Source organism: Urtica dioica, chromosome 9 (assembly GCF_054948205.1).
Source record: "Urtica dioica subsp. dioica isolate 48M chromosome 9, U.dioica_male_clone48M_v1_H2, whole genome shotgun sequence".
NCBI lineage: Eukaryota > Viridiplantae > Streptophyta > Magnoliopsida > Rosales > Urticaceae > Urtica > Urtica dioica.
This window is the reverse complement of record NC_142764.1, coordinates 25579353-25607247: the sequence shown is the minus strand read 5'-3', so window position 1 is coordinate 25607247 and position 27895 is coordinate 25579353. Positions and strand designations below refer to the sequence as shown.

Below are 27895 nucleotides of genomic sequence, written 5' to 3'. Positions count from 1 at the left end.
AAATGTTGGTTATTTACTGAATATTGATTAGTTAGCAAATGTTCAAATTTATGCTGGCTAGTTAGCTAATTATTAGTAAACAAAATATAGAGAAAATATTAGGAACAAATCAAAACTCAAAGTAGACGTACACATAGAGAAACACTAATTTTCATTCTGTAACCAAATCTACGCCACAAAACATGGTTTACTGTTCACAGTCGCCTTTCAGTTGACGAGCTAATTGACCCTTGTATGCATTGCAATGTCCAAAACTCAAAAAGACATCCACAAACAAAACAATAACCAAACTAGGCAAAAAATTACAGCACCCAAGAAGAGAAAAATAATAAATGATGATGATGAAATCATCAACAACGATCGTTTCCTGTAAACTCAGTTCAATTCTACTTGTCTACACAGTATTCATATTCATGGCAACAACAGCGAGAGTCGGTCTGTGCGGTTACATCTCCCACAGCTGCCCAAACGACACTACAACGCCTCTTACGCCGCGCCAATCCCAGCACATCAAAGACCTTCTCACCTTTCTCTCCGCCAAAAACGACACCTTCCACTACACCACCACAAACGGCACCAGCGCCAAGTCGGAGGTCTTCTTCGGCCTCTTCCTCTGCCGCGGCGACGTCCCCGCCGGCCCCAACTGCAGCCACTGCGTGGCCGCGGCCAGCAGAGACGCCGAGCGGCGGTGCGGCGCCGCGAGGGAGGCGGTGGTGTGGCACGACGAGTGCATGCTCCGGTACTCCCAGAGCCCCGTGTACGCAGTCCTGAGCCTCGCCCCGACGAACCTCTCGCGGGCCTCGAGCGGCGGCGGCGACAACCAGATCATGCTGACGGCGTATAGCCTGTTGTCGGAGATCGCAGTGAAGGCGGCGAACTCCGAGGGCAGGTTCGCGGCGGGGAAGAAGTTGGATCCGGGGTCGGAGGTGGTGTACGGGTTGGCGCAGTGCACGCCGGACCTCTGGCCGGATGACTGCCTGCAGTGCCTCGTGAATGCGACAAAGGGGATCGAAGGGCGGCACAGGAACATCCTCCTTCCCAGCTGCTGTCTAATGTACGATGTGGACTTGTTCTTCAACGCTGCGGCTTTGCCACCAGACCCCATTTCGCCTTCGCCTAATTCGGGTATGTTTCGTTTCGTTAGTCCACCCACATATAATAATTGCAAATTCAACTGTTTTAGTGCTTTGTTTAATCGAAATGTAAAAAAAAAATAAAAAAATTAATGATACTCGCTAATGCATATCAGTGCGCTAACGCGTAGTAATGTTTTATAAAAAAAACGTCATATTTTATACACAATAAAATCTTTTAAAGTATAGATATATCAATAATAACCTCAATTATTACACGAGTGATATTCTTTCCCTAGATTATTAATTTTTAAAGTATGTAATTAAGTTTTCGGATTTTAATTTTTTTAGCATTTTAGTTTATTGAAAAGGTATATTACTTTTTTTTTTTAAATGAGATTAACTTAATCTATACTTGCACTTTTGACAGTGTAACTGATTTATTACAAACATCATACTATTTACAAATTTATTTTGCATCTCTTGGTAGTATTCTAGTCCTTTCACCAATACGACTGCATCTTGCTCGTATACTGCAAGTGTACAGTGGGCGGGTGGGGGGATTCACTAATCAGAAAGAATAATACATAGGGCCACATGTATACTATCCAATAATACATAGGGCCACATCAGAAAGAATAATACATAGGGCCACATAGTTTGACTAGTATTTTGTTGGATGTGTATTGTCAGTTTAGTCTTTGATGAAACTTCGTCCCATCTACCTTTGATGTTGATGATGCTTGAAAATGAGAAAGGGTCAGCATAATCGAATTCCAAATAAAACAAAATATCTAAACTATCTACTCTCTTCAAAATTTAATCTCTTTTAGAGTGTAATGATGGAAATTGGCGAAAAATAAGAGCAATGATGATTGGAGAATAATACGAGAGAGAGGGAGAGAGAGGTGTGCTAAAATTTATATTTTAAAATTTCTCATTTTAATTCGTTTTTTTACTAAATTATTTTGAAAACATTGACTAATAACTATAAGGATATTATATTTTTTAATGCCTCGTTTATTTTCGTTAACGACGATAAGGATATTATAGTTTGCTATACTATCCAATTTTATGAACAACAATTAATTGATAATTTTGTCCAAATAATTTAAGAATTTGTACCTAAGAATTTCATTTCGTCATGCGTTTCAGATTTTTTTTTTTAGCCATTCTACTTATGTGACACATTGTTTATACCATTTTTACCCTTATTAATTAGTTAATATAATTTATTTTCGTAATTAATAAAATCTAATTTATTATTCAAAATCCTTAATTATTAGGATATCAATTATCTCTCTCTATCTTCACGTTCACTCTCTCTCTCTCTCTCTCTCTCTCTCGTCACATTTTTTACCCATGGACAAATGTCAAAAACATTAAAAGCGCAATTAATAATCGTTAATAACTGTTAATGAGTTTTTGTTTTAACTAATAGTCGGTAATAACTGGTAATAAGTTTCTACCAGAAACCTATTACTAGTTATTACCGACTATTAACTCCGATTCTGTTGTTTTTTATTTCCGTTATGGCTAAAAATGTAATGAAGAGGGAGAGAGAGAGAGAGAGAGAGAGAGAGAGAGAGAGAGAGAGAGAGAGAGAGAGAGAGTATTTAGGTATAGATAGATTATTTTCATTTAATTTATTTTTGACAAAGAATTAGGAGAAAAAAATAAGAGTAATTTTGTCTTATTGCATTAAAGATTGGTTAATTACCAAATATTACTAAAACGTTGGCTATTTCACAATTTTAAGTTTCAAAAAGCTAGTAAGCTAGAACGCCCAATAATTTATGTCTAATATTAATCAATTAGAGGGAGTTATTTAGGTAAAATTATCAATTAGCTATTGTTAATGCTATCGGTGACTATTTAAGTATAATTAATCAAATGTTGATTATTGTACAAACTTAAAGTTTTCACATGACTGTATATTTATAAAATCTAAATTATTAATTAATATAATTTTTTTTGCTTAATTATAAATAAATTATTAGGTTTCGTCATCACGTTTTTATACTATTTTTATGTAAAAAAAAATAGTAGTGAAAATTAGTGGAATTGCTCCATCAATCAATTAGTAAACCAAATTCGTTATAAAATTAATGTCTTTGTTATTTATCTCGGGTTATAAACAGCGGTGGAGTCACATTATAATCAGGGGGACAAATGCCCCCCTAAATTTTAAAATTGTATTTTTTTACCCCAAATTTTTTTATTAATTTTTGTCGAAACTTATATGTTTTTTTTTATTTACCGCGCCGACTACAATTTTTAGTTCCGTCACTGGTAATAAACAAATTTATTTTTGGTAAGGATGCGAGTGCACCGTCCTTGAAGACCAATTGTGATGCATATACACAAAGGTTATTACCATGGGAGGGACGTTAGGATTCCTTGAGGAAATTGTGTTTTCGATAAGACATTAATTAGTTTATATGAAATATTTGGGTAACAATTAATTGATAATTTTGTCCAAATAATTTAAGAATTTGTCACTGACTAAACCTATTCAAACCTAAGAATTTCATTTTGTCATACGTTTCAGATTTTTTTATTTTTAGCCATTCTACTTATGTGGCACATTGTTTATACCATTTTTATCCTTATTAATTAGTTAATATAATTTATTTTCGTAATTAATAAAATCTAATTTATTATTCAAAATCCTTAATTATTAGGATATCAATTATCTCTCTCTATCTTCACGTTTACTCTCTCTCTCTCTCTCGTCACATTTTTTAGCCATGGACAAAGGTCAAAAACATTAAAAGCGCAATTAATAATCGTTAATAACTGTTAATAGGTTTTAACTTTAATTAATAGTCAGTAATAACTGTTAATAAGTTTCTATCAGAAACCTATTACCAGTTATTACCGATTATTAACTGTGATTCTGTTGTTTTTTTACTTCCTTCATGGCTAAAAATGTAATGAAGAGAGAGAGAGTATTTAGGTATAGATAGATTATTTTCATTTAATTTATTTTTGACAAATAATTAGGAGAAAAAAAAAGAGTAATTTTGTCTTATTGCATTAAAGATTGGCTAACTACCAAATATTATTAAAACGTTGGCTATTTCACAATTTTAAGTTTCAAAAACGCTAGTAAGTTAGAGCGCCCAATAATTTATGTCTAGTATTAATCAATGAGAGGGAGTTATTTAGGTAAAATTGTCAATTAACTATTGTTAATGATATCGGTGACTAATTAAGTATAATTAATCAAACGTTGATTATTGTACAAACTTAAAGTTTTCACATGACTATATATTTATAAAATCTCAATTATTAATCTAATTTGTTTTTGCTTAATTATAAATAAATTATTAGGTTTCGTCATCACTTTTTTATACTATTTTTATGTAAAAAAAAATAGTAGTGAAAATTAGTGTAATTGCTCCATCAATCATTAGTAAACCAAATTATTCGTTATAAAATTAATGTCTTTGTTATTTATCTTGGATTATAAACAACGGTGGAGTCACATTACGATCAGGGGAACAAATGCCCCCCTAAATTTTAAAATTGTATTTTTTTACCCCAAATTTTTTTATTAATTTTTGTCGAAACTTATATGTTTTTTTTTTAAAAAAATTTACCGCGCTGACTACAATTTTTAGTTCCGTCAATGGTATAAACAAATTTATTTTTGGTAAGGATGCGAGTGCACCGTCCTTGAAGACCAATCGGGAAGCATATACACAAAGGTTATTACCATGGGAGGGACGTTAGGATTCCTTGAGGAAATTGTGTTTTCGATAAGACAGTAATTAGTTTATATGAAATATTTGGGTAAGGAGAAGAATCTTAACTATTTCAGAACAGAATCATAAATAATCATAATATGGTTCATTTAAGAATCTAATATTCCAAATTTGTGTTTTGGCGGACACACACACACACAAATATATATACACACACGTTAGTCTGCGCTAATTGGTATTTTTATGTGCAGGTAAAACATCAAAAATGTGGAAGGTAAAAGTCACTGTTTCAATTGTAGCTTCACTTTTGGCCGTCGGTTTAATGTCCACTTCAGTCATTTTACTTCGCAGAAGAGCTAAGAAGAAGTACAAGGCTATATTCCCACGTGAAAAAAGCTGTATGGAACTAATACTTTTTTTCTTTCTATTTTTTGAGAAACAACATAACATTTCCAATATTTTTGAAGGCGTCAATCTTTTTCTGTTTCCTGTAGCAGTGAATGATATGACAACGGTAGAGTCTCTACAATTCGATTTCAGAAGCATCCAGATTGCCACTAACAACTTTTCCGACGAGAACAAGCTTGGTAAGGGTGGATTTGGAGAAGTTTACAAGGTACTTATACAGACACTTTATTCTTATTTGAATTTTTCTTTGAATCATGATTGATATACATCCTTAAATAGACTTCATGCTCGGCCGACTCATTAACAACGAGTTAACTTGGCTAGATAATTTTAAAAAAAATTATATATAAAATAACACAATCATTAAGCACACAGTCACTTTTTCTTTTTGTTTATAAAAAACATATATTTATGATAAAAACTTTTTTGCGGTACATGAGATTCTGCAATGAAACTGAGAAACAGAATATTTAATCTAAAAAAATTAGTGTGTATTCATCTTTCAGGGGACACTTCATGATGGAAGAGAGATAGCTGTGAAGAGGTTATCCAAACACTCTGCTCAAGGTGAAGCAGAGTTTAAGAATGAGGTGATATTGGTGGCAAAGCTTCAGCACCGAAATCTTGCTAGGCTTTTCGGGTTTTGCTTGGAAGGAGAAGAAAAGTTACTCATCTATGAATACGTTCCTAACAAAAGCCTCGACTCTATTCTATTCGGTTTGTGCTTTTTAAACTTACTCGTCATCCGATCTATTTGCCTTGGACCAAAAAAATTAGTTTATAAAATTTGATTTGTATGTTGGCAGACACAAAGAAACAATGCAAATTAAATTGGCCCATAAGGTGCAAGATAATTGAAGGTATCGCTCGGGGAGTAATGTATTTGCATGAAGATTCTCGGCTTAAAATTATACACCGCGATCTCAAAGCAAGCAACGTCTTGCTCGACAACAACATGAACGCAAAGGTGTCAGATTTTGGAATGGCAAAGATGTTTGTTGGAGTGGACCAAACTCATGGGAACACCAAAAGAGTCGTCGGCACTTAGTAAGTTTTTCTACATATAAACTCAACATTTGAACTATCTCATCATCATAAATATCATGATTAATCTAGTGTTGAATACATGCACTCGATTTTATGTTATATCTTGTGAGAAACAGCGGCTACATGGCTCCAGAATATGCAATGGAAGGTTTATACTCGATAAAATCCGACGTGTATAGTTTTGGAGTGCTCTTACTTGAGATTCTTAGTGGGAGGAAGAACTCTAGCTTTCGCATCTCAGATTGTGCACCGAGCCTCGTCGCACATGTAAACTTTACAAGCCTATAACGTAATTTAATCGAATTATATAATGCAGCATTTGATTAAAAGATTGTTTTTGGCTCAGGCTTGGCAACTATGGAAGGAGAAGAAAGCGTTTGACTTAATCGACTCGAATTTGAAGGATCCACAGAATGAGAGTGAGCTTTTGAGGTACGTTCACGTTGGCTTGTTATGCGTCCAAGAAGAGGCGTTGTTGAGGCCAGCCATGTCATCGATCGTTTTGATGCTGAAAAGTGAGTCTCAAAGTCTCTCCCAGCCACACCGACCGGCTTTTATTGCTAGAACGTCAAACAAAACTAGTCACAATAACGAAATAATAGCTGTTGATAGTTGCTCTGTCAATGGGATGACTGTTTCTGAATTTCTTCCAAGATAACATCCGAGCAGAATTTGGAACAGTGAAAATTCTCATGGAGGATTCATTAGATTAAATTTTATTTGATTTCAAAAGCAAGCAGGCAACAAGTCGTAGTGCCATATGATGAGAATGAGGTGAGTTAAATAGGGAAGTCTCTCAGCTGGTAGCTGATTTGTATCTCTTTCATAGGGTCACATTGAATGGAGGGGAATTAATCATAAGCATAATTGTAGCACTAGTATATAGAGTTAAATTAGCTCCTCGAGAACCGGGGCGATTAAGCAAGAGGATGATGAAGAGGTTGCGATCTCAGTTTGTATGAAAGGGCTATGAAAAATAAAACTGCAAATAAAGAATAAGAAATAAGTTTTTTGATTCCACAACCATACTTTAAATAGAAAAAAATAATTTAATCATCGTACATGGTTTAGTAGCTTTATCATGAAAACGTGAAGATTGCCGCTTCTTAGTAATCATTTGGTATTAACGCACCGATGCTCAATATTTTTTTATGCTCAGTCTTAGTTTTATTATCAGGTGAATCTGAGATAGAACTTGATTTTTGAGCCTAGAACAACCCTAACAAATATATGGTTCAAGCGTTAGTGTGTGATTTAGGATGGTAAGCCAATCGTTGAGAAAACTATCAATCTTGAAAGTGCAGGAATCACACAATAAAACAAAATGTGAACTAACAAAATTTATGTTGCTCACTTCTCCAAAACTTAGTTTTGAAATGGAATCATATTAAAGTTTTAAGAAAGAAAAAAAAATATTTTAAAAAAATAGCTAAAATTTCAAAATTATGTTGTCAAAATATTTTTTTGATGATTTATATAAGTAATTATCACTTTTACAAATGCAATTACACGGTTAAAATAGTTATTTAAACTTAGACATTTATTGTACATTTTAATTATTTCACTCATTTTAAATAAAAATTATTTTACAAATTTATTAATTTTAATATTTTGTATATTAATTTTACAAAATATAGAGAAAAAAAATTAGGGACAAATCATTATTCAAAGTAGACTTATTATATTCTGTAATTAAATCCACGCCACAAATTATGGTTTACATATTGTTGACAGCTGCCTTTCAGTTGACGAGCTAATTGACCGTAGTATGCATTGCAGTGTCCAAAACTCAAAAAGACATCCACAAACAAAACAATATCCAAACTAAGCAAAAAATTACACCACCCAAGAAGAGAAATATAATAAATGATGATGATGAAATCATCAACAATGATCGTTTCCTCTAAACCCTATTCGATTCTTCTTCTCTACACAGTAATCATATTCATGGCAACAACAGCGAGAGTTGGTCTGTGCGGTTACATCTCCCACAGGTGCCCAAACGACACTACAACGGCTCTTACGCCGAGCCAATCCCAGCACATCAAAGACCTTCTCAACTCTCTCTCCAAGGCCGCCCAAAACAACAGCTTCCACTACACCACCACAAACCGCAACATCAGCGCCAAGTTGGAGGTCTTCTTCGGCCTCTTTTTCTGCCGCGGCGACGTCCCCGGCACCAACTGCAGCCAGTGCGCGGTCGCGGCCGCCGGCGACGCCGAGCGGCGGTGCGCCGCCGCCGCGAGGGAGGCGGTGGTGTGGCACGACGAGTGCACGCTCCGGTACTCTCAGAGCCCCGTGTTTGCGGTGCTGAGCCGCAGCCCGAGCGAGCTCTCGCGGGCCTCGAGCGGCGGCGACAACCAGATCGTGCTGACGGCGCAGAGCCTGGCCTCGGAGATAGCGGGGAAGGCTGCGGGCTCGGAAGTTGGAAGGTTCGCGGCGGGGAAGAAGTCGGTTTTGGGGTCGGAGACGGTGTACGGGCTGGCGCAGTGCACGCCGGACCTGTCGGAGAACGACTGCAGTCTGTGCTTCTTGGCGGCGACAAAGTGGATCGAAGGGCGGCGGAGGAAGATCCTCCTCCCCAGCTGCTATCTCATGTACGATGTTGACTTGTTCTTCGACGCCGGGGTTTTGCCTCATTCGGGTATGTTTCGTGTTCAATGTCCAGCCGCCACATATGACTACTTTAATTTAACACTTGGGGGACTCTATACGAATTGCAAATTAAAATGTTTTAATTCTTTGTTTAATCGAAATTTAAACAAAATTAATGATATTCGCTAAAGCTAGCTAACGCGTAGTAATATTCTATATAAAAAAAAATGTCATATTTGACCCAGTAAAATCTTATAAAATATAAATGTCATTAATAATTATATTAAAAAAAAATTGTCATGTGGATAATCGTCGTAAGAAAGTAGCTAATTAGTCGAAATAAATTAAACTAACTTGTTAAATTAATTTAATTTACTTAAAAAAATGGACCGTCAAATTGAAGTAATTTAATTAATTGATTTATTAACTAATTTATTTTATTTTGGGCTGATATATTATTTTATAAATAAAACAAAATTTTGACTAACATTATCTTAAAAAAAAATTATGAAATTGATTAATGACAACAAATTCTTCTTTTTAATTATAATTTTGCTACGAATGGTACCTCAATTATTACACAAGTGATATTATGTCCCTAGATTAATTTTTAAAGTATGTAATTAAGTTTTCATATTTTAATTTTTTTTAGCATTTTAGTTTATTGAAAAGGTATATTACTTTCTTTTTTTTTTAATGAAATTTCTCCATTAATAAACTTAATCTATACTTACACTTTTGACCGTGTAACTGATTTATTACAAACATTATACAATTTACAAATTTAAATATTATTAATTGCATCTCTTGGTAGTATTCTAGTCCTTTCACCAATACGACTGCATCTTGCTCGTATACTGCAAGTGATATTATTTACAATGGGCAGTGGGGGGATTCACTAATCAGAAAAGAATAATACATAGGGCCACATCTCACTCTAGCCTGTTGAAAACGTTAGTACATAGTTTGACTAGTATTTTGTTGGATGTGTATTGTCAGTTTAGTCTTTGATGAAACTTCGTCCCATCTAACTTAGGTTGTGTTTGGTAGTTAACTCAAACTGTTTTTTGTTTTTTGTTTTCTAATTTTTGTAGTTGTACTGAAAAACTGTTTTGTAGTTGTTTTCAAAAAGCTGTTTGGTACAGTTTTCATTTTTGTTTTTGAGAAAGTGAAAAAACTGAAAAAAGTGTTTGGTATAGTTTTCATTTTTGTTTTTGAAAGAATGAAAAGAGAAGATGAGGAGAAAGAGGAGAGAAGAGAAGAAAAAATATTCTCAAAAACACATTTTATTTGTTTTCAGTTTTCTTTACTTTTTTCCAAAACAACTTCAAAATTTTTTGAATTTTTTTTCCGAAAACACCTTACCAAACACATTTTCCAGTTTTGTTTCCTATTTTCACTTCTTGAAAACTCAAAAACAGTTTTTGAGTTAATAACCAAACGCTACCTAAACTATATACTCTCTTCAAAATTTAATCTCTTTTAGAGTGTAATGATGGAAATTGGCGAAAAATAAGAGCAATGATGATTTGAGAATAATAAGAGAGAGAGAGAGAGAGAGAGAGAGAGAGAGAGAGAGAGAGAGAGAGAGGTGTGCGCTAAAATAAAGGAATTAAAAATCACGGCATGAATAGTAGGATACGGTTTAGTATTTATATATTAATTATGCTAACTAATTGATTGGTTTATGTAATAAAATTTCTCATTGTAATTCGTTTTTTTACTAAATTATTTTGAAAACATTGGCTAACAAATATAAGGATATTATAGTTTTTAATGCCTCGTTTATTTTCGTTAACGACTAGATTACAAAATTAATGGTTAATTTGCAAAAATTAATGTTTGTTAGTAACTAATTTGCTATACTATCCAATTTTATGAACAACAATTAATTGATAATTTTGTCCAAATAATTTACGTCTAATATTAATCAACGAGGGGGAGTTATTTAGGCAAAATTATCAATTAACTATTGTTAATGAAATCGGTGACTAATTAAGTATAATTAATCAAACGTTGATTATTGTACAAACTTAAAGTTTCCACATGACTATATATTTATAGAATCTCAATTATTATTTAATATAATTTGTTTTTGCTTAATTTAAATAAATTATTAGGTTTCTTCATCACTTTTTTATACTTTTCTTATGTAAAAAAAATAGTAGTGAAAATTAGTGGAATTGCTCCAATCAATAAATCGTTATTTATCTCGGGTTATAAACAATGGTGGAGTCACATCACGATCAGGGGGACAAATGCCCCCCTAAATTTTAAAATTTTAATTTTTACTCCAAATTTTTTATTGATTTTTGTCCAAACTTATATATATATATATATATATATATATATATATATATATATATATATATATTAATTTACCGCGCTGACTACAATTTTTAGTTCCGTCACTGGTAATAAACAAATTTATTTTTGGTAAGGATGCGAGTACACCGTCCTTGAAGACCAATCGGGATGCATATACACAAAGGTTATTACCATGGGAGGGACGTTAGGATTCCTTGAGGAAATTGTTTTCAATAAGACAGTAATTAGTTTATATGAAATATTTGGGTAAGGAGAAGAATCTTAACTATTTCATAACAGAATCATAAATAATCATAATATGGTTCATTTAAGAATCTTTAATCTTCCAAATTTGTGTTTTGGCGGACACACACACAAATATACTCGTTAATCTGCGCTAATTGGTATTTTTATGTGCAGGTAAGACATCAAAAATGTCGAAGGTAAAAGTCACTGTTTCAATTGTAGCTTCACTTTTGGCCGTCGGTTTAATGTCTGCTTCAGTCATTTTACTTCGCAGAAGAGCTAAGAAGAAGTACAAGGCTATATTCCCACGTGAAAAAAGCTGTATGGAACCAAGGAAAAAAATGCCGTTTTCGTTGCCGTTTCGAGCCTCCTGATTTACGGAAAGTCGTCATGCCGATGGAATTTCTAACGGAAAAATTGTGGAAATGGGCAAGTAAAATGCCGTTTTCAAATGCCGATTTCCATGGAAAACCGACGTGCCGACGGAAAACCGAACGGAAATAATGTGGCGAAACAAACACATAAATATATATATTTTTAAATGTAGTTCAAATTTAAAACACTTCAAATCATACATATCTAGCATAAATGTTCCATTTGTTCATGAAATAAATATGTTTCACAACCATATAGTTACAATATTAAAAAAAATGTATTAATAGAATCCCGATGGACGTCCCGGTTGGATAAAACCCGGTTGGTTTTCCTGGGGTGCAATGCCGAACTCCTTCCTCACTCATCTTCGATATACCTGCATATTGAATTCAACATTTCAATCCAAATTCAACTTGTCAAAAAATTCTAATCAAACTACTTTCATTTCAATATGTCAACAAATTTCTTTCACCATGTCAACAAATTTCTTTCAACATATCAACAAATTATAGTCAAACTACTTTCATTTCAATTCAAAACGTAACAATTTCAATTCATAATCTAATTTAAACATGTCAACAAATTTATTTCAAGATATCAATAAATTCTATTCAAAATTCAAACTAATTTAATTTCAATTCAAAACGTAACAATTTCAATTCATAATCTAATTTAAACATGCAACAAATTTATTTCAACATGTCAAACATTTCTATTCAAAGTTCAAACTAATTTCATTTCAATTCAAAACGTAACAATTTCAATATATCAATAAATTCATACACTTAAGTCTTAAATAATTTCATTTCTAGCATATACAAGATACAAATTAAACACATAAACTTACTTAAAAACAGAAATAAAACTTGAACTTCGGTTTTTTCAGTTGCCGGAAAATTCAAGGTTCGCCGGAAAAAATGGTGTTTCGCCGGAAAATTTCAAGGTTCGCCGGAATTTCACCAAAAAATCTGGAAAAAATATATATCATAGATCGTCACATTACAAACAACTTTCATGAAGAGGATTATATGAAAAAAAAATCAAATTACTCAAGAAATTGAAGCTGCAAGTTTCAGAATCTAGGGTTTCCAAAACGACTTGGAAATTCCTTCAAATCGGAGGAAATTCGTCGACATATTGTTGATTTATACCTTGAGCGTGAAGAAAATGGTGGAAACTCGCCGATCGCCGTCGAATTCCTCCGACACCCACGTTCTCTCTTCCACAGCCGCGAGACTTTTTTTTTTTTTTTTCTTTTCCTTCGAATTTCCTCGAATTTCCTGGAAATGAAGATGGTTTTATACACAAAATGGAACGACATCAACCGGCATTAAACGACAGAAACGAAATGTCGTTTCTTGGAAATTCCAGCGACATCACACATGGAAACGACATATTTCTCTTTCGCTCGCCGTTGACCCATGGAAATGGAATTTCCAGCCGAAATTCCGGGAAATTCTCCGGCATTTAGTTCCTTGTATGGAACTAATACTTTTTTTTCTTTCTATTTTTTGAGAAACAACATAACATTTCCAATATTTTTTAAGGTGTCAATCTTTTTCTGTTTCCTGTAGCAGTGAATGATATGACAACGGTAGAGTCTCTACAATTCGATTTCAGAAGCATCCAGATTGCGACTAACAACTTTTCCGACGAGAACAAGCTTGGTAAGGGTGGATTTGGAGAAGTTTACAAGGTACTTATATAGACACTTTACTCTTATTTGAATTTTTCTTTGAATCATGACTTATATACATCTTTAAATAGACTTCATGCTCGGACTACTCATTAACAACGAGTTAACTTGGCTAGATAATTTTAAAAAAATTATATATAAAATAACACAATCATTAAGCACACAGTCACTTTTTCTTTTTGTTTATAAAAACATATATTTATTATAAAAACTTTTTTTGCGGTACATGAGATTCTGCAATGAAACTGAGAGACAGAATATTCATCTTTCAGGGGACACTTCATGATGGAAGAGAGATAGCTGTGAAGAGATTATCCAAACATTCTGCTCAAGGTGAAGCAGAGTTTAAGAATGAGGTGGTATTGGAGGCAAAGCTTCAACACCGAAATCTTGCTAGGCTTTTCGGGTTTTGCTTGGAAGGAGAAGAAAAGTTACTCATCTATGAATACGTTCCCAACAAAAGCCTCGACTCTATTCTATTCGGTTTGTGCTTCTTAAACTCACGCGTCATCCGATCTATTTGCCTTTGACCAAAAAAATTAGTTTATAAAATTTGATCTGTATGTTGGCAGACACAAAGAAACAATGCAAATTAAATTGGCCCATGAGGTGCAAGATAATTGAAGGTATCGCTCGGGGAGTAATGTATTTGCATGAAGATTCTCGGCTTAAAATTATACACCGTGATCTCAAAGCAAGCAACGTCTTGCTCGACAACAACATGAGCGCAAAGGTGTCAGATTTTGGAATGGCAAAGATGTTTGTTGGAGTGGACCAAACTCATGGGAACACCAAAAGAGTCGTCGGCACTTAGTAAGTTTTTCTACATATAAACTCAACATTTGAACTATCTCATCATCATAAATATCATGATTAATCTAGTGTTGAATACATGCACTCGATTTTATGTTATATCTTGTGAGAAACAGCGGCTACATGGCTCCAGAATATGCAATGAAAGGTTTATACTCGATATAATCCAAAGAATTTGCATGATGAAGGACGAGGAAGGGAATTCGTATCAGAAAGGGGAGTGTGGAGGCTTTGGAAAGGGAAACTTCTCGGAGCTGTTCAAATCCATCGAAGAATTCGAGAAGACACTTGAAGCTAAGTAGTGTAGTGTATAACATTTGTATTTTTACAGCAATCTCTACTCAGTGTTAGAATGAATTTGTATTTTTAATTAACAATTCACTTTTCATAGTATTATTTCTAATTTAGAACTTTGTTAATTAATTTTTATTTAATTTTAACTGAATTTTGATTTAATTTTCTAATGTCAGATTTTGTAATTTTTTTTATTTAAAAAAACATATTAGGTGCGACATTATCGCACATGATATGTCGCGCTTAAAAGTATGACTATTAGGTGCGACATGTCGCACCTCTTGCTTTTAGCGACGGACTTTCAGGTGCACCTAATGTCGAACCTAATAAACTATTAGGTGTGACTTTTGACATATTTGGTGTGACATCCGTCGCACCAGATGCCGATTTTTGTCCCAGTGCTAGTTAAGGTAATTATTCGTAAACAAAATATAGAGAATATATTAGGAACAAATCAAAAGTCAAAGTAGACGTACACATAGAGAAACACCCATTTTCATTCTGTAACTAAATCTACGCTACAAAACATGTTTACTGTTCACAACCGCCTTTCAGTTGACGAGCTAATTGACCCTTGTATGCATTGCCGTGTCCAAAACTCAAAAAGACATCCACAAACAAAACAATAACCAAACTAAGCAAAAATTATACCACCCAAGAAGAGAAATATAATAAATGATGATGATGAAATCATCAACAATGATCGTTTCCTCTAAACTCAGTTCAATTCTACTTGTCTACACAGTATTCATATTCATGGCAACAACAGCGAGAGTCGGTCTGTGCGGTTACATCTCCCACAGCTGCCCAAACGACACTACAACGCCTCTTACGCCGCGCCAATCCCAGCACATCAAAGACCTTCTCACCTCTCTGTCCGCCAAAAACAACACCTTCCACTACACCCTCACAAACAGCACCAGCGCCAAGTCGGAGGTCTTCTTCGGCCTCTTCCTCTGCCGCGGCGACTTCCCCGCCGGCCCCAACTGCAGCCACTGCGTGGCCGCGGCCGCCGGCGACGCCGAGCGGCGGTGCGCCGCCGCGAGGGAGGCGGTGGTGTGGCACGACGAGTGCATGCTCCGGTACTCCCAGAGCCCCGTGTATGCAGTCTTGAGCCTCGCCCCGAGGAACCTCTCGCGGGTCTCGAGCGACAGCGACACGCAAATCAAGCTGACGGCGTATAGCCTGTTGTCGGAGATCATAGTGAAGGCGGCGAACTCCACGGAGCTGGGTAGGAAGTTCGCGGTGGGGAAGAAGTTGGATCCGGGGTCGGAGGTGGTGTACGGGTTGGCGCAGTGCACGCCGGACCTCTTGCCGGGTGACTGCCTGCAGTGCCTCATGAATGCGACAAATGGGATCGACGGGCGGCAGAGGAACATCCTCCTTCCCAGCTGCAGTCTAATGTACGATGTGGACTTGTTCTTCAACGCTGCGTCTTTGCCACCAGACCCCATTTCGCCTTCGCCTTCGCCTAATTCGGGTATGTTTCGTTTCGTGTTCAAAGTCCAGCCACATATAAGGGGCTCTCTATAATAATTGCATATACAGCTGTTTTAGTGCTTTGTTTAATCGAAATGTAAAAAAAATTAATGATACTCGCTAATGCATATCAGTGCGCTTACGCGTAGTAATGTTTTATAAAAAAAATGTCATATTTTACACAAAAGATATTTTCAAGTATAGATATATCATTAATAATTATATAAATTTATATATATATATATATATATATATATATATATATATATATATATAATAACCTCAATTATTACACGAGAGATATTCTGTCCCTGGATTATTAATTTTTAAAGTATGTAATTAAGTTTTCAGATTTTAATTTTTTTAGCATTTTAGTTTATTGAAAAGGTATATTACTTTTTTTTTTAAAATGAAATTTCTCCCTTAATAAACTTAATCTATACTTACACTTTTGACAGTGTAACTGATTTATTACCAACATTATACTATCTAGAAATTTATTGATTGCATCTCTTGGTAGTATTCTAGTCCTTTCACCAATACGACTGCATCTTGCTCGTATACTGCAATTGATACTATGTACAGTGGGAGGTGGGGGGATTCACTAATCAGAAAAGAATAATACATAGAGCCACATCTCACTCTGGTCTGTTGAAAACGTTAGTACATCGTTTGACTAGTATTTTGTTGGATGTGTATTGTCACTTTAGTCTTTGATGAAACTTCGTCCCATCTACCTTTGACGTTGATGATGCTTGAAAATGAGAAAAGGGTCAGCATAATTGAATTCCAAATTAAACAAGATATCTAAACTATCTACTCTCTTCAAAATTTAATCTCTTTTAGAGTGTAATGATTGAAATTGGCGAAAAATAAGAGCAATGATGAGTTGAGAATAATACGAGAGAGAGAGAGAGAGAGAGAGAGATGTGCTAAAATAAAGGAATTAAAAAACACGGCATGAATAGTAGGATACGGTTTAGTATTTATATATTAATTATGCTAACTAATTGATTGGTTTATGTAATAAAATTTCTCATTTTAATTCGTTTTGTTACTAAATTATTTTGGAAACATTGGTTAATATTTATATGGATATTATAGTTTTTAATGCCTCATTTATTTTCGTCAACGACTAGATTACAAAATTAATGGTTAATTTGCAAAATTAATGTTTGTTAGTAACTAATTTGCTATACTATCCAATTCTATGAACGACAATTAATTGATAATTTTTTCCAAATAATTTCCGTCTAATATTAATCAATGATAGGGAGTTATTTAGGCAAAATTATCAATTAACTATTGTTAATGAAATCGGTGACTAATTAAGTATAATTAATCAAACGTTGATTATTGTACAAACTTAAAGTTTCCACATGACTTATATATTTATAGAATCTCAATTATAATTTCATATAATTTTTTTTTCTTAATTTAAATAAATTATTAGGTTTCGCCATCACTTTTTTATACTATTTTTATGTAAAAAAAAATTAGTAGTGAAAATTAGTGGAATTGCTCCATCAATCAATTAGTCAACCGAATTCGTTATTAAATTAATGTCTTTGTTATTTATCTCGGGTTATAAACAACGGCGGAGTCACATTACGATCAGGGGCACAAATGCCCCCCTAAATTTTAAAATTGTAATTTTTACCCCAAATTTTTTTATTGATTTTTGTCGAAACTTATATATTTTTTTTTAATTTACCGCGCTGACTACAATTTTTAATTCCGTCACTGGTAATAAACAAATTTATTTTTGGTAAGGATGCGAGTGCATCGTCCTTGAAGACCAATCGGGATGCATATACACAAAGGTTATTACCATGGGAGGGACGTTAGGATTCCTTGAGGAAATTGTGTTTTCGATAAGACAGTAATTAGTTTATATGAAATATTTGTGTAAGGAGAAGAATCTTAACTATTTCAGAACACAATCATAAATAATCATAATATGGTTCATTTAAGAATCTTAATCTTCCTAATTTGTCTTTTGGCGGACACACACACACACACAAATATATATACACACACATTAGTCTGCGCTAATTGGTATTTTTATGTGCAGGTAAGACATCAAAAATGTCGAAGGTAAAAGTCACTGTTTCAATTGTAGCTTCACTTTTGGCCGTCGGTTTAATGTCTGCTTCAGTCATTTTACTTCGCAGAAGAGTTAAGAAGAAGTACAAGGGTATATTCCCACGTGAAAAAAGCTGTATGGAACTAATACTTTTTTTTTCTTTCTATTTTTTGAGAAGCAACTTAACATTTCCAATATTTTTGAAGGCGTCAATCTTTTTCTGTTTCCTGTAGCAGTGAATGATATGACAACGGTAGAGTCTCTACAATTCGATTTCAGAAGCATCCAGATTGCGACTAACAACTTTTCCGACGAGAACAAGCTTGGTAAGGGTGGATTTGGAGAAGTTTACAAGGTACTTATACAGACACTTTATTCTTATTTGAATTTTTCTTTGAATCATGACTTATATACATCTTTAAATAGACTTTATGCTCGGCCGACTCATTAACAACGAGTTAACTTGGCTAGATAATTTTAAAAAACTTATATATAAAATAACACAATCATTAAGCACACAGTCAATTTTTCTTTTTGTTTATAAAAACATATATTTATTATAAAAACTTTTTTTGCGGTACATGAGATTCTGCAATGAAACTGAGAGACAGAATATTCATCTTTCAGGGGACACTTCATGATGGAAGAGAGATAGCTGTGAAGAGGTTATCCAAACATTCTGCTCAAGGTGAAGCAGAGTTTAAGAATGAGGTGGTATTGGTGGCAAAGCTTCAACACCGAAATCTTGCTAGGCTTTTCGGGTTTTGCTTGGAAGGAGAAGAAAAGTTACTCATCTATGAATACGTTCCCAACAAAAGCCTCGACTCTATTCTATTCGGTTTGTGCTTCTTAAACTCACGCGTCATCCGATCTATTTGCCTTGGACCAAAAAAATTAGTTTATAAAATTTGATCTGTATGTTGGCAGACACAAAGAAACAATGCAAATTAAATTGGCCCATGAGGTGCAAGATAATTGAAGGTATCGCTCGGGGAGTAATGTATTTGCATGAAGATTCTCGGCTTAAAATTATACACCGCGATCTCAAAGCAAGCAACGTCTTGCTCGACAACAACATGAACGCAAAGGTGTCAGATTTTGGAATGGCAAAGATGTTTGTTGGAGTGGACCAAACTCATGGGAACACCAAAAGAGTCGTCGGCACTTAGTAAGTTTTTCTACATATAAACTCAACATTTGAACTATCTCATCATCATAAATATCATGATTAATCTAGTGTTGAATACATGCACTCGATTTTATGTTATATCTTGTGAGAAACAGCGGCTACATGGCTCCAGAATATGCAATGGAAGGTTTATACTCGATAAAATCCGACGTGTATAGTTTTGGAGTGCTCTTACTTGAGATTCTTAGTGGGAGGAAGAACTCTAGCTTTCGCATCTCAGATTGTGCACCGAGCCTCGTCGCACATGTAAACTTTACAAGCCTATAACATAATTTAATCGAATTATATAATGCAGCATTTGATTAAAAGATTATTTTTGGCTCAGGCTTGGCAACTATGGAAGGAGAAGAAGGCGTTTGACTTAATCGACTCGAGTTTGAAGGATCCACAGAGCGAGAGTGAGCTTTTGAGGTACGTTCACGTTGGCTTGTTATGCGTCCAAGAAGAGGCGTTGTTGAGGCCGGCCATGTCATCGATCGTTTTGATGCTGAAAAGCGAGTCTCAAAGTCTCTCCCAGCCACACCGACCGGCTTTTATTGCTAGAACGTCAAACAAAACTAGTCACGATAACGTAATAATAGCTGTTGATAGTTGCTCTGTCAATGGGATGACTGTTTCTGAATTTCTTCCAAGATAACATCCGAGCAGAATTTGGAACAGTGAAAATTCTCATGGAGGATTCATTAGATTAAATTTTATTAGATTTCAAAAGCAAGGCAACAAGTTCAGTGCCATATGATGAGAATGAGGTGAGTTAAATAGGGAAGTCTCTCAGCTGGTAGCTGATTTCTATCTCTTTCATAGGGTCACATTGAATGGAGGGGAATTAATCATAAGCATAATTGTAGCAGGAGGATATAGAGTTCAATTAGCTCCTCGAGAACCGGGGCGATGAAGCACGAGGATGATGAAGAGGTTGCGATCTCAGTTCGTATGAAAGGCCTATGAAAAATTAAACTGCAAATAAAGAAGAAGAAATAAGTTTTTAGATTCCACAACCACACTATAAAAGGTACATTAGGAAAATAAACAATTTAAACGTTTGATATTACTAAATAGTTAACGTTTGGTAAATCTTAGGTAAATAATCCCTTTAATATATTTAGAGATGTAAATCTTAGTTAAATAACTCTTTCCCCCTTTCCATATATTAGGTCACGTGATCATTTACGACTATTTATCTAAGATTTACAAAACGTTGGTTATTTAGTAATATCAAACGTTTAAGTTGACTATTTTTCTAATTTTCTGTACTATATATAGAAAAAAAAAAATTAATCATCGTACATGGTTTGATAGCTTTATCATGAAAACATGAAGATTCTCGCTTCTTAGTAATCATTTAGTATTAACGCACCGATACTCAATATTTTTTTTATGCTCAGTCTTAGTTTTATTATCAGGTGAATCTGAGATAGAACTTGATTTTTGAGCCTAGAACAACCCTAACAAATATATGGTTCTAGCGTTAGAGTGTGATTCAGGATGGTAAGCCAATCGTTGAGAAAACTATCAATCTTGAAAGAACAGGAATCGCACAATAAAACAAAATGTGAACTAACAAAATTTATGTTGCTCACTTCTCCAAAAATTAGTTTTGAAATGGAATCATATTAAAAGTTTTAAGAAAGAAAAAAAAATTATTTTTAAAAAATAGCTAAATTTTCAAAATTATGTTGTCAAAATATTTTTTTTGATAATTTATATAAGTAATTATCACTTTTACAGATGCAATTATACGGTTAAAATAGTTATTTAAACTTAGATATTTATTTTACATTTTAACTATTTCACTCATTTTAAATAAAAATTATTTTACAAATTTATTAATTTTAATAGAGTATTTAGCTGTAACACCTTATTTTTAGCGAAAATGATGATGTGAGAGAGAGTGGAACCACCAATGTGAGAGAGCATCAGTGGTTAGCCGACGCTAATGCTTATGTCGACGTGGCAACGAAAGTGGAATCTAGCGGTGGAGAGGGTCTGATAGTTGCTTGGTGACGTGTGACGTATGTGTCACTCGTAAAGAAAAACTTTCGTTGACTTGACCAACATCCAGATTAAAAAGGACTCTCTTAAACTCTTTGGTAGCAAGAAATATGTCCGCAAAGACCAAAACATCGATGATGATGATCATATCAACTCTGAGTCTGATACTGATCATCAGCACACAAGTTTGTACGGCAACACCAACGTATTTGTTTCATTTCTGCAAAAACACCACCCGTTTCGCCGCGCCCAGCAACGCCACCTACCGAGCCGCCCTAGACCGTGTCCTCTCCTCCCTCTCCGCCGCCGCCGATATCGGATTCCGCCACAACGCCACCGCCGACGCCGACGCCCGCGGCCTATTCTTCTGCCGGGCCGATGTCGGCACCGACGCCTGCGCCGAGTGCGTGGCTACTGCCGCGGCCGACCTCCCGGGGTTCTGCCGGACGGAGAGATCCGCGGTGGTGTGGTACGACCAGTGCCAGCTCCGCTACTCCGACCGCGCCTTCTTCGGCCACGCCGACCATAGCCCTCACGTTTCTCTCGTTAGCACGACGGACGTCGCCGGGAACAGTGAGAGGTTCCGGCGGGTGGTGGCGGCGGCGGTGGGAAGAGCGGCGGAGGATGCTGCGAGCGGAGGAGATCAGAAGTTTGGGGTTAGGGAGGCAGAGTTGGAGGAGGGCCTGATTAAGAAGGTGTACAGCCTGGCGCAGTGTTCGCCGGACGTGTCGGGATCAGGTTGCGGGACGTGTCTTTCGACGGCGGCGGCGATGCTTCCGAGTTGCTGCGACGGGAAGTTAGGGGGCAGAGTGTTGACCCCCAGCTGTAGTGTGAGATTCGAGGTCTATCCTTTCTTTAATGCCACCGCCGATATTTCTTCTCTTCCTCCCACTACAGACCCGAAAGGTGACTTTTCTAACTGTTTCCTCTGATATACTTTTGGATTTGGAATATATTTAGTTTACTGATGTGCGCACTTGGTACGTAGTAAAAGAACTGTTTTTGGTGTTGCAAGTGCTTATTTGTTTCTAGATATGGCAAGATTGTTTATTTTTAGATATGGTGAGATTTGTTTAGTTACTACTGAGCCGTCGTAGTTCAGAACGGTTAATGCTAGAAAACGTACACATATAATAAAGGAACTTAGAATTCCCGCTGACCAATGACGTTCCGATTTGACTTTAAAAATAATATAAGTAAAAAGATGTTCCCAATTTTATATTTTTGGTTGAATATTTTATAAGATGTTGCTCCCATATGTAATCGCATAAATGATTCGCTTGGACTTGGATAGTTAGGTGGAACCAATGTTCAAATAAACAACCAAAATTATCGACAAACCATGTGATTATATTATCTCATGGATTATTTTTTTTTTATAAAGAGAGATTTTGATTTTGATTAATAAAATAATAAATAAATATTTATTCTATTAAGAGTATTTTGGGAGTTCAAATTATTCTTTTGTAAAAAATAAACAAAAATAGTGATATTTGTAATATAACATTTTTTAGGGGGTATATGTTTTTATATTAAAATGAAGGGATATGTTTGATATTTCTAGAAATCGAAAGGATAAATATCGTATTTCGATTAAACACGAGGGATACTCTTGATATTTTTCCTCTTTTTAATTATAATTTAGCTACGACCTCAATTATTACACGAGTGATATTATGTGCCTAGGTTAATTTCTTAAGTATGTAATTAAATTTTCATATTTTAATTTTTTTTAGCATTTTAGTTTATTGAAAAGGTATATTACTTTCTTTTTTCTTAATGAAATTTCTCCCTTAATAAACTTAATCTATACTAACACTTTTGACCGTGTAACTGATTTATTACAAACATTATACAATTTACAAATTCAAGTATTATTAATTGCATGTCTTGGTAGTATTCTAGTCCTTTCACCAATACGACTTCATCTTTGCTGGATAATATATAGGGCCACATCTCACTCTAGCCTGTTGAAAACGTTAACACATAGTTTGACTAGTATTTTGTTGGATATGTATTGTCACTTTAGTCTTTGATGAAACTTCGTCCCTTCTACCTTTGATGTTGATGATGCTTGAAAATGAGCAAAGGTCAGCATAATCGAATTCCTAATTAAACAAAATATCTAAAGTTCTAAACGATCTACTCTCTTCAAAATTTAATCAGTATAATGATTGAAATTGGCAAAAAATAAGAGCAATGATGATATGAGAATAATACGAGAAAGAGAGGTGTGCTAAAATAAAGGAATTAAAAATCACGGCATGAATAGTAGGATACGGTTTAGTATTTTATATATTGATTATGCTAACTAATTGATTGGTTTATGTAATAAAATTTCTCATTTTAATTCGTTTATTTACTAAATTATTTTGAAAACATTGGCTAACAAATATAAGGATATTATAGTTTTTAATGCCTCGTTTATTTTCGTTAACGACTAGATTACAAAATTAATGGTTAATTTGCAAAATTAATGTTTGTTAGTAACTAGTTTGCTATACTATCCAATCTTATGAACAACAATTAATTGATAATTTTTTGGGCCGGTTAGGTATCTAGCCCAACTATTACTTAAATTAGGTAACTAGTCCAATCCACTACCAAACAATATTATATTCCTATCTTACCCCTCATCAAATACACACCAAAATATTCGGATCTGACTCCAAATCCTTCAATCCTTCGATATTGTCTCCGAACTCTCCGTCGATTTCGAATCCCTCAATCCTCCGATATTGCGTCCGACCTCCTTTTCCGCCACCAATTTTCTGATTTTGCCACTTCCGAAGCCGACGAAGCGTCTCCGTTCTCAGACTTGGAAAAAATGGTAAGTATATATTATTTCCGATTCGATTAACCCATAGAACACCATAATTGAAACCCTCCCCCGCATCTCCGATCAATTCTCTGTTAGATTAACTATAAAATATGCTTTTTCGAATGGTAAATAATTTTTACTATCGGACCATCCGATAGTAAATAATATTTATTATCGGACCATCCGATAGTAAATATTATTTACCATTCGAAAAAACAAAATACTTGTCTCCGATTTGACGAACGATTCCATGATTCAAATCTGATGATGAATAACTGGAAAAAAATTGAAATTAACGACCAAATAAGAATGAAGTTATAAGAAACTAAAGAACCTAAACACCTACACTAGACAAACATAAACTAAGAATGATTAAATGACTAACCTAAACGAACATATAATATAAGAACAATAGAAGAACATCTACGAAATCGATGATCCTACTATTCCAAATGAGTTGTCGAATATCGTGGTTGCAAATCCCAGGATAATTTTAATGGTAAATAATATTTACAGTCGGGCCATCCGATAGTAAATGTTATTTACAATTTGAAAAAACAAAATACATGTCTCTGATTTGGCGAACGATTCCATGATTCAAATCCGATGATGAATAACTGGAAAAAATCTAGAATAAACAAACAAATAAGAACGAAGTTTTATGAAACCAATGACAATTTTGGAAGTATGAGAAATATGGGCTATTTCCCTAAATAAATAAATAGTTGAGCTATAATTTAAAAGTCCCCTCTATAAGTAGGCTAGTTGTTTATAAATCTTTTCCAAATAATTTACGTCTAATATTAATCAACGAGAGGGAGTTATTTAGGCAAAATTATCAATTAACTATTATTAATTAAATCGGTGACTAATTAAGTATAATTAATCAAACGTTGATTATTGTACAAACTTAAAGTTTCCACATGACTATATATTTATAGAATCTCAATTATTATTTAATATAATTTGTTTTTTTCTTAATTTAAATAAATTATTAGGTTTTCTCATCACTTTTTTATACTTTTCTTATGTAAAAAAAAATTGTAGTGAAAATTGGTGAAATTGCTCCAATCAATTTGTAAACCGAATTTGTTATAAAATTAATGTCTTCGTTATTTATCTCGGGTTATAGACAACGGTGGAGTCACATTACGATTAGGGGGACAAATGCCCCCCTAAATTTTAAAATTGTAATTTTTACTACAAAATTTTTATTGATTTTTGTCCAAACTTATATATATATATATATATATATATATATATATATATTAATTTACCGCGCTGACTACAATTTTTAGTTCCGTCAGTGGTAATAAACAAATTTATTTTTTGGTAAGGATGCGAGTACACCGTCCTTGAAGACCAATCGGGATGCATATACACAAAGGTTATTACCATGGGAGGGACATTAGGATTCCTTGAGGAAATCGTGTTTTCGATAAGACAGTAATTAGTTTATATGAAATATTTGGGTAAGGAGAAGAATCTTAACTATTTCAGAACGGAATCATAAATAATCATAATATGGTTCATTTAAGAATCTTAATCTTCCAAATTTGTGTTTTGGCGGACACACACAAATATATATACACACACGTTAGCCTGCGCTAATTGGTATTTTTATGTGCAGGTAAGACATCAAAAATGTGGAAGGTGAAAGTCACTGTTTCAATTGTAGCTTCACTTTTGGCCGTCGGTTTAATGTCTGCTTCAGTCATTTTACTTCGCAGAAGAGCTAAGAAGAAGTACAAGGCTATATTCCCACGTGAAAAAAGCTGTATGGAACAAATACTTTTTTTCTTTCTATTTTTTGAGAAACAACATAACATTTCCAATATTTTTTTAAGGTGTCAATCTTTTTCTGTTTCCTGTAGCAGTGAATGATATGACAACGATAGAGTCTCTACAATTCGATTTCAGAAGCATCCAGATTGCCACTAACAACTTTTCCGACGAGAACAAGCTTGGTAAGGGTGGATTTGGAGAAGTTTACAAGGTACTTATATAGACACTTTACTCTTATTTGAATTTTTCTTTGAATCATGACTGATATACATCCTTAAATAGACTTCATGCTCGGTCGACTCATTAACAACGAGTTAACTTGGCCAGATAATTTTTAAAAAATTATATATAAAATAACACAATCATTAAGCACACAGTCACTTTTTCTTTTTGTTTATAAAAAACATATATTTATTATAAAAACTTTTTTTGCGCGCGGTACATGAGATTCTGCAATGAAACTGAGAGGCAGAATATTCATCTTTCAGGGGACACTTCATGATGGAAGAGAGATAGCTGTGAAGAGGTTATCCAAATATTCTGTTCAAGGTGAAGCAGAGTTTAAGAATGAGGTGGTATTGGTGGCAAAGCTTCAACACCGAAATCTTGCTAGGCTTTTTGGGTTTTGCTTGGAAGGAGAAGAAAAGTTACTCATCTATGAATTCGTTCCAAACAAAAGTCTCGACTCTATTCTATTCGGTTTGTGCTTTTTAAACTCACGCGTCATCCGATCTATTTGCCTTGGACCAAAAAAATTAGTTTATAAAATTTGGTCTGTATGTTGGCAGACACAAAGAAACAATGCAAATTAAATTGGCCCATAAGGTGCAAGATAATTGAAGGTATCGCGCGGGGAGTAATGTATTTGCATGAAGATTCTCGGCTTAAAATTATACACCGCGATCTCAAAGCAAGCAACGTCTTGCTCGACAACAACATGAACGCAAAGGTGTCAGATTTTGGAATGGCAAAGATGTTTGTTGGAGTGGACCAAACTCATGGGAACACCAAAAGAGTCGTCGGCACTTAGTAAGTTTTTCTACATATAAACTCAACATTTGAACTATCTCATCATCATAAATATCATGATTAATCTAGTGTTGAATACATGCACTCGATTTTATGTTATATCTTGTGAGAAACAGCGGCTACATGGCTCCAGAATATGCAATGGAAGGTTTATACTCGATAAAATCCGACGTGTATAGTTTTGGAGTTCTCTTACTTGAGATTCTTAGCGGGAGGAAGAACTCTAGCTTTCGCATCTCAGATTGTGCACCGAGCCTCGTCGCACATGTAAACTTTACAAGCCCATAACAACTATATAATGCAGCATTTGATTAAAAGATTATTTTTGGCTCAGGCTTGGCAACTATGGAAGGAGAAGAAGGCGTTTGACTTAATCGACTCGAATTTGAAGGATCCACGGAACGAGAGTGAGCTTTTGAGGTACGTTCACGTTGGCTTGTTATGCGTCCAAGAAGAGGCGTTGTTGAGGCCGTCCATGTCATCGATCGTTTTGATGCTGAAAAGCGAGTCTCAAAGTCTCTCCCAGCCACACCGACCGGCTTTTATTGCCAGAACGTCAAACAAAACTAGTCACAATAACGAAATAATAGCTGTTGATAGTTGCTCTGTCAATGGGATGACTGTTTCTGAATTTCTTCCAAGATAACATCCGAGCAGAATTTGGAACAGTGAAAATTCTCATGGAGTGAAAATTCTCTAGTGCCATATGATGAGAATTCTGGTAGCTGCTTTCTCTCTCTTTCATAGGGTCACATTGAATGGAGGGGAATTAATCATAAGCATAGATGTAGCACGAGGATATAGAGTTAAATTAGCTCCTCGAGAACCAGGGTGAAGAGGTTGCGATCTTAGTTCGTATCAAAGGGCTATGAAAAATAAAACTGCAAATAATGAATAAGAAATAAGTTTTTAGATTCCACAACCATACTTTATATAGAAAAAAATAATTT

General features: G+C 34.7%; 3 protein-coding genes across 3 annotated transcripts; all 3 read left to right on the top strand.

Moving 5' to 3' along the window:
• Positions 1-140: 140 nt before the first annotated feature.
• LOC149386207 (cysteine-rich receptor-like protein kinase 10) lies at positions 141-27776 on the top strand. Its single transcript, XM_089627425.1, has 7 exons — positions 141-1125; positions 25762-25908; positions 26009-26127; positions 26405-26615; positions 26705-26945; positions 27062-27212; positions 27280-27776. The coding sequence occupies exons 1-7, from the start codon at positions 333-335 to the stop codon at positions 27589-27591; spliced, it is 1974 nt and encodes a 657-aa protein (XP_089483551.1). The 5' UTR covers positions 141-332; the 3' UTR covers positions 27592-27776.
• LOC149386209 (cysteine-rich receptor-like protein kinase 10) lies at positions 5040-6900 on the top strand. Its single transcript, XM_089627429.1, has 6 exons — positions 5040-5181; positions 5281-5399; positions 5698-5908; positions 5998-6238; positions 6355-6505; positions 6585-6900. Exons 1-6 carry the CDS (start codon positions 5049-5051, stop codon positions 6894-6896), a joined length of 1167 nt encoding a protein of 388 aa, XP_089483555.1. The 5' UTR covers positions 5040-5048; the 3' UTR covers positions 6897-6900.
• Positions 18236-19955, top strand: LOC149386208 (cysteine-rich receptor-like protein kinase 6). The gene is made up of 6 exons (XM_089625602.1): positions 18236-18264; positions 18366-18484; positions 18757-18967; positions 19057-19297; positions 19414-19564; positions 19644-19955. The coding sequence occupies exons 2-6, from the start codon at positions 18374-18376 to the stop codon at positions 19953-19955; spliced, it is 1026 nt and encodes a 341-aa protein (XP_089481728.1). The 5' UTR covers positions 18236-18264; positions 18366-18373.
• Positions 27777-27895: the final 119 nt, after the last annotated feature.